General features: G+C 39.1%; 1 protein-coding gene across 3 annotated transcripts in view; it reads left to right on the top strand.

Annotated features, from left to right (window-relative positions):
* Window positions 1-13458, top strand: part of xirp2a (xin actin binding repeat containing 2a) — a 67531-nt gene that overhangs the window by 40360 nt on the left and 13713 nt on the right. For all 3 annotated transcript variants that reach the window (XM_084921396.1, XM_084921394.1, XM_084921395.1), the window contains 5 exons: window positions 3212-3357; window positions 10816-10953; window positions 12413-12493; window positions 12662-12731; window positions 13084-13187. In XM_084921396.1, the coding sequence (XP_084777522.1) occupies window positions 3212-3357; window positions 10816-10953; window positions 12413-12493; window positions 12662-12731; window positions 13084-13187 (539 nt within the window). The remainder of the gene's footprint in view (window positions 1-3211; window positions 3358-10815; window positions 10954-12412; window positions 12494-12661; window positions 12732-13083; window positions 13188-13458) is intronic.

Here is a 13458-nt window from a genome sequence, read left to right as displayed (position 1 = left end):
GAACATAACCAATTGCAAATTATGACAAAAGGCATACTGGAAAACCCAGAGACTTTCCCAAGTCTAACAACTGGGATATTCTCTAATGGCCAAGCAGTCACCTGGTGTCAGTCTAAGAGAGTTTGCTTTTTAGGTATTAAATACAAAACTCTATATTCAGACCCAAAAACAAGCTGCAACTGGACCTCAGGCAGTAATTGACTACAAATGATTTTCATCCTAGTGTTCAAAACAATCCTTATATTTAGAATTATCCTAGTTTGTCCTATCATTTATTAGCCTTTGAAAATTAGGGACTGTGTATAAAAATGCCTTCAGTTCAAAAATAGTTACAGCAATACTTATTGAACCATTTGAATTGTAACGTCTTTACACTGATTAAGATTTTTACCTAGTCTTTCAATGTGCACTGTAATCTCACTGTAAGTGCCTCAGTATCTGTCAGATGTGTTCTGCTGGTGTCCTCACGAATGCTGAAACCATAATAGTAGTGGTTTTATGGTGGAAAAGTAAATTGTGGAAAAGCTACAGTAATAGACTGGAAATCGCAAAGCATTCTGGGTAGTTGCCACCCTGGTCTTCTTCACGCAGAAGCAAAACAAAGACATATGCCAACAGGTAATAAGAAAGAAAACACACTAATGATAATGAAAAAAACTAAGGAAATGACCCGTGAGAAGATCAGCAGCATGATATGATACAGAGAGAAGCTAAAACAATGAGGCAAAGGAGTATAATTAGGGCCCATATGAAAACAAAGATTCGTCACTCTATTTTTACCCCCAAATTTTCTCAAAACCTGTTTGCAATTAGTACAAACATGTCAAACAACATCAGAAATATAAATGGCTTCAAGTTCACATTCAGGTGTCGCAGTACTCAGGCAGGCACTCTCACCCACTGATCTGCAATACATGCAAACAGTTTTGCATCTGTTACCCAGCAACAACACTTGTAATACTTTATACTGTACTGAAAGTTTTGTTGTTTTCAATTTTGCATTTCAGTTTTTAGTGTAACATCTCACAGCACTACATACATGCTTATAAAACATATGATTTTACTGGCATTTAATACTGCACTGTAATAATATAGAAGTTACACGTAGTTGCAATAAACTGTAGTGTGAATCTTAAAAATAAGTCATTCAGATGTGAAGTAGTTTTATGTCTTTTCTGATGGCATGATGTTTTATTTGTAGCTTGCTGCCTCTTTGTTCTCTGTTGATACCGCTCTCGAGCAGCCACAACTTCCTCTTCTGTGTGTTACGATGTAACCCTGTGATGATCACACTGTCGCATTTCATAAGCTGATTTGCCTAAAACTATCCTGCCGCCTGTGACCACGTAACAGTTTGATGTGGGCCTGAAGTATAACAAAAGTATCCAGGATCACATTCCATTCAGGTCATAGGTACGGCTGTATCAGTCTACAAAAACATAGATAACCATTCTGCTGTGTTTCACCACAATTTTCGGCCACAATTTAACTTTCAAACCAAAAAGCAACATCTAACTCCATTTATTCCATTATCAGCACTGGTGACATCATAATTCCAAGCTAATAAAGGAGCATCTCTTTTACAGAAAATGTAAATAGTTTTTCATCCGTGGAACGGTTTTTATTTGTTGTTCTGTTTTTAGCTTCAAAGAACAGAAGTTAAAAAAGAAAGAGAAAAAAAAAACATTTTGACATTATGCTGGAAAATGTTGCCTTCAGGAAAGCAGAAGAGTTGACCTTGTTCAATAAACAAATTCCCATTTATTTTTTGCCTAAACACCTTAGGTCTTATCACTGCTTACTATGTTTATCTAAACAATTACTGAAATTAAAATTCTGAAGGTTTCTTTCATATCTGCATATTCTTACAGATGTGTTGTTCCAAGCAGCAGTTAGGTTAAATGTAACCAAAGTTGAAATTAAAAAGTGGGGCACTGACCAAGTCTGCATGAGTCTTTTTTTGTAATGCTGAGGGGAGCATTGAGACTCCATTGATATGTTGCTGTGGTTCAATAATAGAGATCGAGCTTTAAATGAATTCATTTGGAAGACATAGAAATGATGAGTGGAATATGATAAGCCACAGCCATTTAATAAATGGGCATTAGGATAGATAAGCACAAACACTATATACTCTACAAAGCAGTGTGTACTTTACATGGCTCTTATCTGTATACTACAGAATCACCAAAGGGAACATTTATTTAATCCATCCATCCATCCAACCATCCATCCATCCAACCATCCATCCATCCATCCAAATGCATTGAGGAAGCAACATTTTTCAAATATTTTTTTCCTCTGTTTTGAAGTCAAACTTCCTGGCATCCACTTTTTGCCAAGTTATACCAACATACATGTCGAGAAAAAAATACTAGCACCTAATGTGAAAGTACAGCCAGGAGGAACATTTCAAAATGTCAAAAGGTCACAGCATGAGCATATAATAAGGGAGAATAATTTCTGTTTAGGGTCTGCTTCATCCCACGGTGTTGTTGGCTGAAAACATGCCAAGAGCTAAAAGGTCCGGTGTGGGCGTATTTTGAGCCTTATTGGAGCCTTCTCTGTTGCCTAATGATGCTTTGTAGCACAGAAAAGTCAAATCTAAAATCAATGGTCCTCTCTAATTGGCCATCCACAGGGATGTTCTGTGCACCATGTAGGCTGATGAGTATCCTGCTTCTTTTATGTGTCAGTATTTGATCAGGATCATTTGACTCTTACGATTTCTTGGTTAAAATATCTGCGGTATGTTGAACTAAATCAGATGTCTGTATCAAACTCATAAAACTCAATCAAAATCGTCTTTGATTGATTTTTTTTAATTGCTAGTAAACAGCAAAAAGAAGAGCTTGAAACCCAACCAACACCTACATATGCTATGTATGTTTTAATGTATTATAGTGTTATGTAATATTTTAATGGGTGCTATTCTGTCTAAACTGCCGGATAAAAATAATCTATTCCCTCATTCAGCTTCTTCCACTGTAACAGACTCGTCATGCACAAAACTGTCCCTTATGTCCAATTAAATGGCACGCTCTGTCGCAGCAGTCACTGATGTGCCAGAAAAGTAATGAGTAGGTGTAAATTTTCTGCAGATTTCTTGAGAAGACATATCCAGCAATAGGATAAAGTTCAGTTTAGCTTGCTGGGAATTTTTAAATTTTAAATAAGCATCTTAATGGTTACTATCTCTTTGTGTGTGTAGCTGCTGGCAGCACAGGTAGACATCCCAAGGAGAGGGCCCCGAGCGCTGAGGACCAGGAGGCTGAGTCTGTGTCGGTGAAAGAGCGGCTGGCAATGTATCAGGCTGCCATGTCCAAGAAAGAAAGCAGCAGCTCCTCCTCTGCAGTGGTAAGATTATACTTGCACATGCACATAACGAAAGATGAAGGTGAGGATGTGTAGGCAGCCACAGAGACAGTAGACAATCACCCACAGGAAATCTACTGTCCTGCTTGTATTGAATCCATTACAGGATGGGAAGAACAAATCTCTAGAGTGAATGGAAGTCAAGAGGAATCATCTAGTAGTGTTTTCTTACAAAACTGGTCAATCTGGAAGTGAATCGTTTTTTCATTCCAGTTTATTTTATTACATATTTCTAATAAATCAGCAGGCATTTGGCTGTCAGCTAAATTCTACACAATTATGTAATGATTAAATAAAAATTGATGGAGTATTTTATTTAAAAAAGATCCAAATCATGCATTAGATGAATGGAAAACAGTCTATTATTATTGTAAAAATTTCAAGAAAGAAAAAGTGACATTCACAGAAAATTGAGCATGTAAATTATTAAGCAAATATTTAAAGAAAAAATTAGATGAGCTTATAAAACATAACATATTGTAAATATTTTAAGCAAGGTTTTTTAACCCCTTTTGCTTGTTACCACTAATGCAGGGTTCAAATTACACAATATCAGCCTGATATTAGCCAGGAGAACAGCTCAGCAAAGCTGTAGACTAAAGCACTGATGGGCCATGCTGTTCTTTTACTATGATCCAGAGACTGGTGCAAAGTAGGTTTTTCTTTCTTACAATGATGGCCAGTATTGTGCGCGCACTTCAGATGAAATTGTTACACAGAGTGGACTCTGCCATCTCCTTCCTGAAAGACATGTTGACATTGGTCATGTTTTACAGCCAACTAAGGCTAAGAATTTATGACTCTAGAGCAGTAAATTTATGCCCCCACCCTGCACCCCAACAGCACACAAACATACTGTTTGTGCTGCCTGTCTGCACTCTACATGGATGTCTGCACCTTTCTGCACTCTTTCCTTGCTGATTAATTTGAGAGTAAATATTAATCTACTATATTACCAAAAAAATGTACTATTAGCTGACAATGACAAGCAGTGGAAGAATTTTATAAACCATTTCTTTAAGAAGGAAACTATAAAAAACTGAAATCACCCATCGTAACTGATCCTAGCTCGCTGAAAGCAGAGCCAGCAGCAGCTTGCCTCACACGCTGGTCTCAGTTTACCATGAATGACCAGAGGTGTATTAACAATGTACATGCCAAAACACCAGAAGACACTACTTGTCCGTCATCTTGCCCAGCTTCAGTCATTGTTAACAGGAAACGGACACACCTATAAAATATATACAGCTAGTTTCTTCTGAGTATGAAAACAAGCTGAGGGTTCAGCAACAGCAACAATTACTAACTGCGGCTATAAGACGACAGTAATATAAAGGATGAATAACCACAAGGGGCCTTAGTATATTTTAATTTATGTCTATTTTTAGATGTAACATTGTGTTGTCTAATTAGATAAGGTATTGTGTAGCATGAACCATGCAATACAAACTAGTATTTAATTGGCCCATGTGTCACTCCTGGTGTATGCAAAAAACATCAAAATATACAAAATATAAAAGGTACTTCTGCGTCTTTTTAAACAAAGGTGAACAGAAAAAAACAGCATGATAACTGGGTTTTTTGTTTTTTAATTAAAAAGGACATCAGATAGTGAAATGACCTCATTGGCTGTCTATTACAGGCTTTGGTAACAATGTAATAATACAACTGATAATAGATTTCCAGCCACTGTCAAGACCATGTGGCCCGTTAGCAAATGGACCCGAATGCAGAACCAAGAGAGACTCAGTGAAAGGTTTACAGTCTTTCTTATGAATTTGTTACCATGGGGAACTGAGCAAAGGTAAACACTGGGAATTTCATCTTAAAATTTCATCTCGTTCAATGATTATAGTCGTCCCACTAGGTGGCGCTCTAACCATTACTGACAAATTATACTGGTATATCAAACTTTTCCGAGCTTGACTCTCAACTGATGCCTGCGATGTTTGGGAGAGATTGGACATTGTGTTTTTGAGTGACAGCAGATTAATGCTTTTTGGCGAGTGATTGAAACTCCACGTACCGCCATGACCACCCCGTTTCGCCAAACATAAAAAGCTTCTCAATTTAACATCACAACAGTCTTTAGGTTCCATGCGTCCATTTCATGAGATTGTGTCGATATGATGAAATCCCTAGGAGGAGTTTGTCAAAGTACGAGGCCTGAAAAGAGGGGAAAATGTCGCCAAAATTACACTTGAATTTTAAAATGGCTGACTTCCTGTTAGATTTGGGCTATTGCTCCAAGAGACTTTTTTGTACATCTTGATATCTTACATAAGCTTACCAAGTGTTCAGACTCATAGATGAAACATAGAGCAGGGGCTGGTCTTTTGAAATTTTGTAGGGGGCGCTGTGGAGCCATTTTGAAATATTACATGAAAATAATTACATGTCAAGAAAGCTGTCCTCACATTGGAGGAGTGTGCAAAGTTTGTGAGCTTTCCAAGCCTCAAAAGCTTCTTCCTGTTTCAGGGTGAATTACCTTGCCACCTGGGTGCGCCGTTCAACTTAAACTCACAATTTTCTCACTGAACCATCAAGAGGGACTGATGTTTATTCTCACTGCTTTTCAGGTTGATCTAAACCAGCGGTCCCCAACCCCCGGGCCGTGAGTTGTTTGGTACCTGGCCGCGAGAGTTGAGGCTCAGGTGTGAAATGTATGGTTTTCAGGGTTTTTATCGGTTTTCAGCGTTATTTTGTTATCGTTTTGATCGTTAACTCTGTTTTCCTGGGTCTTTTCATGTGTGTTATGAATAAATCTTCTTTTTTTCCGGTACCGGTACTAGTTTTATTTTGTTGCATTTATCCGCAACACATTAAAGGCCGGTCCGTGAAAAATATTGTCGGGCATAAACCGGTCCGTGGCGCAAAAAAGGTTGGAGACCGCTGATCTAAACAACCTGTGAGGAACAGTGCATCAAAGTATAAGACAGACTGGATTTCTTTGAGTTATAGCAATTTCGTTCTTCATGGCAAAACATCAATGTTCGCCATGCTGCTGGGGTCACACCCTGCAGTGAAAACTCAGTTTTCAATGTATTGCCAAGTCCAACCCCTTAATGCTTTCCTGGAGAAATTTCAGGCTACGTGGGTCACCCACCTCTATAGTGTACCCCAAAGTGTAAAACATGACATTTCCTGTTCCCACTAGGTGCCGCTGTTGCTGCTGTCAAATATAGCAGTTGAAATATGTTCAGGGGCGGAGCCTTATCATATGTCAGAAGCAAATAAGAATTTCATGGCAAATGATTAAAATTCGCCGTGGTGCCACGGCCACACCCTTGTCCGAAAACTCAAAAGCTCCGCAATTTAATATGGCCCAGGTGTGTAGTTGAGACTGACCAAATATGAAGCTGACCCGATCAAATCTTTATGAGGAGTTCACAAAACTTGGAAAAAAGGAATGGAAATGGTTAAATCACCTTCAATCCAAAATGGCAGACTTCCTGTTGGGTTTGCGTCAATGGTCCCACTGACTTTTTTGTTCGTCTCAGCATGATACACATGTGGGCCAAAGTTCATTCATTCATTCATTCAAATTATGTATTCGTAGGACTTCATTTAACAATGCATAGGTGGCGCTCCAGAGTCATTTTCTACCGCCCATATGTGAAACCATTACAATACAAAACTTTTCACCAGACCTGACACTTGTGCAAAATTTCATGAGTTTTTGAGCATGTTAAAGCCCTCAAAAAGGCACTTTGTTTTGCCTGAATAATAAGAAGAAATGGAGCAGATACAATAGAGCCTTCACACTCTCAGTACTCAGGCCCTAAATATATGACCAGGAAATCAGAAGTTTAAACAATGAGGTTAGATTTGGCTTTGAGAGAGGCAGACTATCTGGTGAATACTGGATGGATCAGGTGGTCGTGTTATACTTGGGCTAATGATGATGATCAGCAACACTGTGTCAGGCTGAGGAGCGGGAACAGAGAACGCTGCCCACTGGGGAGGATAATGCCTGCAGGAAGGGTAACCAGGAGGAAGGACAAACTGGATCAACCTGGATTTTTTATTCTATATGTGTATTATAGTTATAAGATTTATTTTGATCACTTTTTTATCAGATGTGAGACTAAAACCTTTTCAGTAAACTATTTCAGTCAACATTTAACCAGTGGATTATGTAAAAATCAAGGTCTAACACATTTGTTCAATTTGTTACTGTACAAATTGATAGAGCAAAAAAAAAAAAAAACTACCATGGCCTACTCATTGTAACTATAGGCATAATTTAAAGAAAAATAGTCATCATCAGAGCTTCAAACATTATTTCTTCTTTAATTAAACCCACAAAAAATGGAAAAAAAAAACTTCCAGAATATCCTTGAGTCATTAGTCATCATCAAGGACAAAAAAGTCTCAAAGGCTTAGAAGAGTCAGCATGTAATTTTAAAAATCACTAATTCAACTGTGGGAGCAGTTTTGTAAGCCAAGGCCAATACGGTAAGCCTGCTCTGTTTCTAAAACAAAATCGTACCTGCTGGAAATCACATTTTCCGTATTTGTAAAATATGCTCTTCATCCTAAAGCACATAAAAGCCTATCACTACTTCCCACCATTTAAATGTTTTACAGTAAACGACAAGGTTGAAGCAGCTGCAGTGAAGTCTGTTAATGTTTTCTTTGCCAGACAACATAAGAGGGGAAGGATGGAGGCTTCAGTTTTTCATTAAAACCATCGTCAGCTTTCATCTGAAGGTGATAAATAATCAATGTGGAGCATTCATCTGGCCACTCTGGCATGTTTCCAGAAGAGAACCCACCTCCCACTATCACCCTTTAAACTGCACATGACAAACCAGAGCATGCAAACTATAAACACACACTAATAGAAAAATGGCTCAAATAGCTCCATGATGGTGATTTCCACTGCATAAACTCATTGCTCGTCAGGGGTCTGCAAGGCAACAAGCAAGGCAACATCACTGTAAAGCACTCCAACCTTAGCTGACTCTCACGTGGTGTCTACTGACAGCTGCATCTGGATGTGTGTGCATATGTGGGTGTGAGGGGAGCGGGGTTGTGGGTCAGTAGCTGTGAATACGAAAGGAAGGAGGCTGATGGAATTTCACCAGATGGAATTTCCACGGTTTTTTGCTCTCCACCTTTTACAGCTGTTTTTTATGTCAATATACACGTAACAGCATGCTTAATAATAGCAGAGGTCTTGATCAAGAGTATTCATTAATAATATAGCAAGGCTGTCTATTCAACGAGTCACAATACATAGAGTACAAAAGAATATGCCCTGTACAAATTGTAATGACACCCTGATTACATTTCTATCAACACAAAGTCCGTCTATTCTTGTAGTATCTAAATTATCGCAATTTTACCAATGTAGGTACTCATAGCAGTTATTAAGAAGGGATCTGCCTAAAGACCTGCAAAACATCCAATATGCAACAACAAAATCATCACAACACATCTCAGGCTCACTTTTTCAGGTTCAGTATCTCATTTGTTGACTTAGAAATATGAAAATGTCATTTTTGGGTTAGAAATGGGTCACAAGAAGGACCATTTCTTGTCCAGGAGCAGTGACTCCTGAGTTACCAAGCTAAAGGAGTAATATGTAAACCGTTTGCAAAGGAAAATGCCACAACGCTTTGACTTTATATGAAAGTAGCAACATCAGACATAACAGCTTTGCATAAATGGTGTGTTATATGCTGTACCAGTCAGCAAACGCTGTGAAATACACATTCCTGAGCAAAACGTGCGGTGCAGGTGTTACCATTTCAAAGATAAATCTTAGTGTAGCCACTGTGAGATAGAGCAGATCATCCACTAACTGGAAGTTAGCCTTATCTTAGCTGCTATGATGCCTGACAGATGCTTCCATTAACCTGCCTCAGCACAAAGCAGAAGCTCCTGGTAATCGAAACAACTGAGGCCGTGACCCCCAAACTGGGCGAGTGGTTTATCAAGTGATCCCAGGAGCAACATCTTTGTCCAGAAGAGTGCAGTCCTAGGAACAGCAAAGATACCCCGCAGGACCCTCAAGCTCCCAGGTCTCTTTTAGAGGACCTGAACATAAAAGACTACCCGCGGGGCAAGTGTGGATTTTTTTTATTTGGAAGTTAGAGCAGGTCATCCACTAACTGGAAGGTTGGTGGTTTTCTCCCTGGCTGCTCCAGTCTGCATCGTGAAATATCCTTGGGCAAGAGGAAAGGGTTGCTCTCTGATGTGTTCATCAAAGTGTGAATGCGTGTGAATGTTACATAGAAAGTACCAGTCCATTCCTACACTGTCAATTTTACAAAAGTGCTCTTCCTACAGGTATATAGTAATTCGCAATCTAAATGGCTCGTGACTTCACTACATCTTTCTGATTCTAGACGTCAGTTTAAAGGAGACATATTCAATACATTCCGAATGTGTCTCTAACATACTCACGTGGCCATGTGAATGATTATAATTATCAATATCTGTTGTAGCGACCAATAACTTGCAAATATCACAGTAGCCCTCATTTGTATAAAAGAGGGAAGGTGGCGAGTCAGTATGTTACAAATACATTCTCACACACAAACACAAATATCAACAGCCACAAACTTGGCTGTGTATGCAGAAGTCAACATATAAATGTCTTACTTAGGCTGTAACTAACAATCCCAAAAGGAGATTATTTTATCAAAAAGTCAGATTGCATTCTTACCCAGATCTCAGAGGGCGAGAATGCTTTCTCGATACAGATGTGATTTACTCAGTGATCATCAATCGTCCTCCTTTTCTTTCTTTGCCAAGAAATTGTTACTTTGTAAGCTCTAGTTTAAAGAATAATTCCTTCCTTGCGTTTTATTTAACCGAATAATCTGAAAGACTATATTTTCCACTGCTGTTTTGATCTCTGTTGCACTATATGCAAAAAGCAAATGAATTCCTGCTGGGTACCTGCATGTTTCTCAGGTTTATTTGAAGATACATCCAATCTTTACAACCTAGAGTTCTAAAGAAAAATGAATGTTAATGGCACAGCAGTGATTTCTTGGTTAAAAGAGCACTTATAGTGCCTAGGATTCTGAAAGTATTAGCATAATGCAATTTCTTTCACTTTTTTGTACTAGCATAATGCAAACAAGTATAACATAACACAAACAGTGAGAACAGAGTTTAGTTTATCAAGGTCAGATCCAATCCTCTGAGAGAAACAGCAGGTTGACAGTCTGTCCAAATGGAAACGATAAGGCTTATACAAGGTATAATGGAATTTAATCATAAAAGTGGCCACTTTCATTCAGTAAATATTATTTTTTATGAGCAAAAATACATACAAGTGCCACAAAATAAAAGTCTTACGAAACTTGTTCATGCCAAACATGGAGAAAATGGGATATTATTACCATTTGACCGTTTTAATCTATAACACCTGTGTAGATGGACACTCTGGGGTGATTTTTGCCATCTGCTTTCTGCTGATAGATGATGCATGAGTCAGAGGCTTGTTCGCTGCCTGGAGGGCTGGCCAGTGTGAAGAGACAGTTTGAGAACCAGGAGTTTGCCTCCTCCTCCTCTCAGTCTACCATCACCCAGGTTCACTTCCAGCAGAGATCTGTCCAGGTGAGACCATAAGCATGGTCAATACATATTCTATGTGTTGACAAGCTGTGATGATTTTAGATAAAACAAAAGATTAGTTATAGTTGTTATTTTCCAAGGAAATATATTTCATACATTTGCTTTTTATGATCAGATGTAATGGTGCATTTTAAGCCGTTTCCTCATCATAAGGGGGTAGTTGAAGGCACACCAGGTATCTGTCCACATTTGAATGTGGCAGAGTTTTGCACCAAACATCCGAATCTATGCAGTCCCAAAAGGGATTTCGGCATTTTACTGGTGCTGAGCCAGCAAAAAATAAAAAAATAAACCACTACACTATGGAATTATGTCACAAAAGCAGAGTGGAAAATCTGAGGCTGGAGTAAGTTTGTGATATGGACTGCGTAACCTTTCCTAAACCAATGAATTGTTAGAGATAGTGAAGGTGGCAGATGAAAGGGAACATTTTTCTTCTTCCTACATAACTTGGAAAACAGAGCTGCGCTGTCCTGTCTGATCACAAGCTCCGTGTAACGTGAGAAACATGTGAAAGCGACTGGATAATTTCAATTCTACTGTAGCGTTTTATTGGAAAACCTTGGCTGGCATTGCTGAGGTGTCGTGGCCGGTCAAATCAAAGAGGGCACCTTCAACTTTGCTTGTCCATGTGACTCTGTCATCCAGTGCGTGAGGAAAATGCCAGAACGTGTTACTAGCAGCTTGGGACAGAGGCCGGATCTCAGTGAAGTAAGGTCAATTCCGGCCTTTCATACATTTTTGCCCATCTGCTCATTCAGGCGTGGAAGCAGAGTGGATTCATCGAGCCATGAGGACCTTGCTGAATGCTAAATTTTACATAGTTGTACATGAGGGGAAATGTCTGAGTGTATTTCATCGAGTGGTTTTGCCTTTGCTTCTATGCAGCAAAGGCAAAACCACTTTCCCCTCAAGTTTTTTTTTTTTTTGCACAGGTGTAATATTGAATGCGTGTTTTGCATCAGGAAAGCTCGCATTATGACATAAGTGGTTTTTGAAGGGCAGAACCCCCTCCCTCCATGTATCTTTCATGTTAACAGCAGAGGATACAAGCTCAAATATCATCCATCTCTTTCATCTCCTTCAAAATTGCATGAATCACAGTGGAGGAAAAGGCTGATTCAGTTTTATACAATTTTTGTAATCTATTGCTTTTTCTCTCCAACACCAAAATCCTCCTATGGCAGCATTCAAACTTAGCAGCTCCTTGAGAAGTAGCATAGTAATGGAAAAACATTTGTTACCGACCACAGAGGGGCTTTATTAACCCTTTGCATGGTATAAAAATTGCTTCCGTCCCGCTGTTTCCAACAGCTCGCAGTCATGAGGTGATAAAACCTCTTTCTTAGTGTGTATGTGGCTATTTTTTTTAGCTGTGGGAGTGTGTTGGCACACTGAGAGAGGTTCAGCATGTCCACATTCCCATTTTTCTGTTTGACAGGAGATGTCAAGCTCCTCTGAGGTGACAGCGAGAAGCAGTGCCAGAGAGCTCACCCCCAGCACAGCCCTCTCTCTCGAAGAGGTATTTGTCATAAGTTATAGGGTAGCATCTTACCTGTAATACACACAGACCTTACTATTAATTCTTTAGTAAATGAGCCTTATACCAAGCCTTTTATATCTCATTGACTAAAAACAGTCCAAGGCTTGAGTGCAGTTGCCAGTATACTGTTGATTTGTCTTTTCACAGGCGAGCCACAATCAAAGAGTCCACCAGAACGACGCGGCTGCCAGTTACGGGAACCATTACAATGAAACAGGTTATTCTGCTCATGCCTTTTATACTGTGATTTACAGGTTTTTATCACAGCACCCCTTACGTCCTGCATATTAATGATTGTTCTCACTACACGCTGAATAAGGGAAGAGCTCTGAAAATGAGATGGAGTTCTGATGATTTTATATTCAGTGCATAGCAGCAAATCTAATCAGGGCAAAGTCAGGAAAGTAAAATATTGGAAAGGGGAAATTGGGCAATCACCACTGCATGGTTTCAGAAAATGAAAACTACTCAGGTTTTTAATGAAATGATTTATTTCTCATTCCAAACCCCCTGAGCTTCCTCACTACGAATGACTTAATGAGGCAGCCTTCTTCTTGTGTCTAATTCAGTTATGCTTGTCAGAGGAGAGGACGTACCAAAGGTTTCCACTCAGGCTTTGAAGCAGCAGTATGAAAAAACGATTGAGGAAGCTGCACCAGCCAAGGAAATTAAGGTAATGATGCTGTCTGTTTATCGAAATAGATGATAGTTTGGGTTGTTTATTAGGTATCAGTATGAGGATATGGCCACATCATGAAATCATCAAAAGGAAATTGCGCATGCCATGAGTTGATGGGGAATAAATTGGATTGGATAAAAGGCCTCATGTCATTACACAGCTGAAGTCTGACAGTTTCTCTCACCGTTAAAGAGAAACCCCAGAAAAACACACACAAAAAAGAACAGTCGCATTACTGTCTGCAGTTCAATGAGTATTTCAATCA

The sequence above is a fragment of the Perissodus microlepis genome, chromosome 23, assembly GCF_051167445.1.
Source record: "Perissodus microlepis isolate ML-2025 ecotype Zambia chromosome 23, ASM5116744v1, whole genome shotgun sequence".
Taxonomy (NCBI): Eukaryota; Metazoa; Chordata; class Actinopteri; order Cichliformes; family Cichlidae; genus Perissodus; species Perissodus microlepis.
Note: the sequence above shows the minus strand (reverse complement) of the source record. Positions and strands in the feature narration are given on the sequence as shown.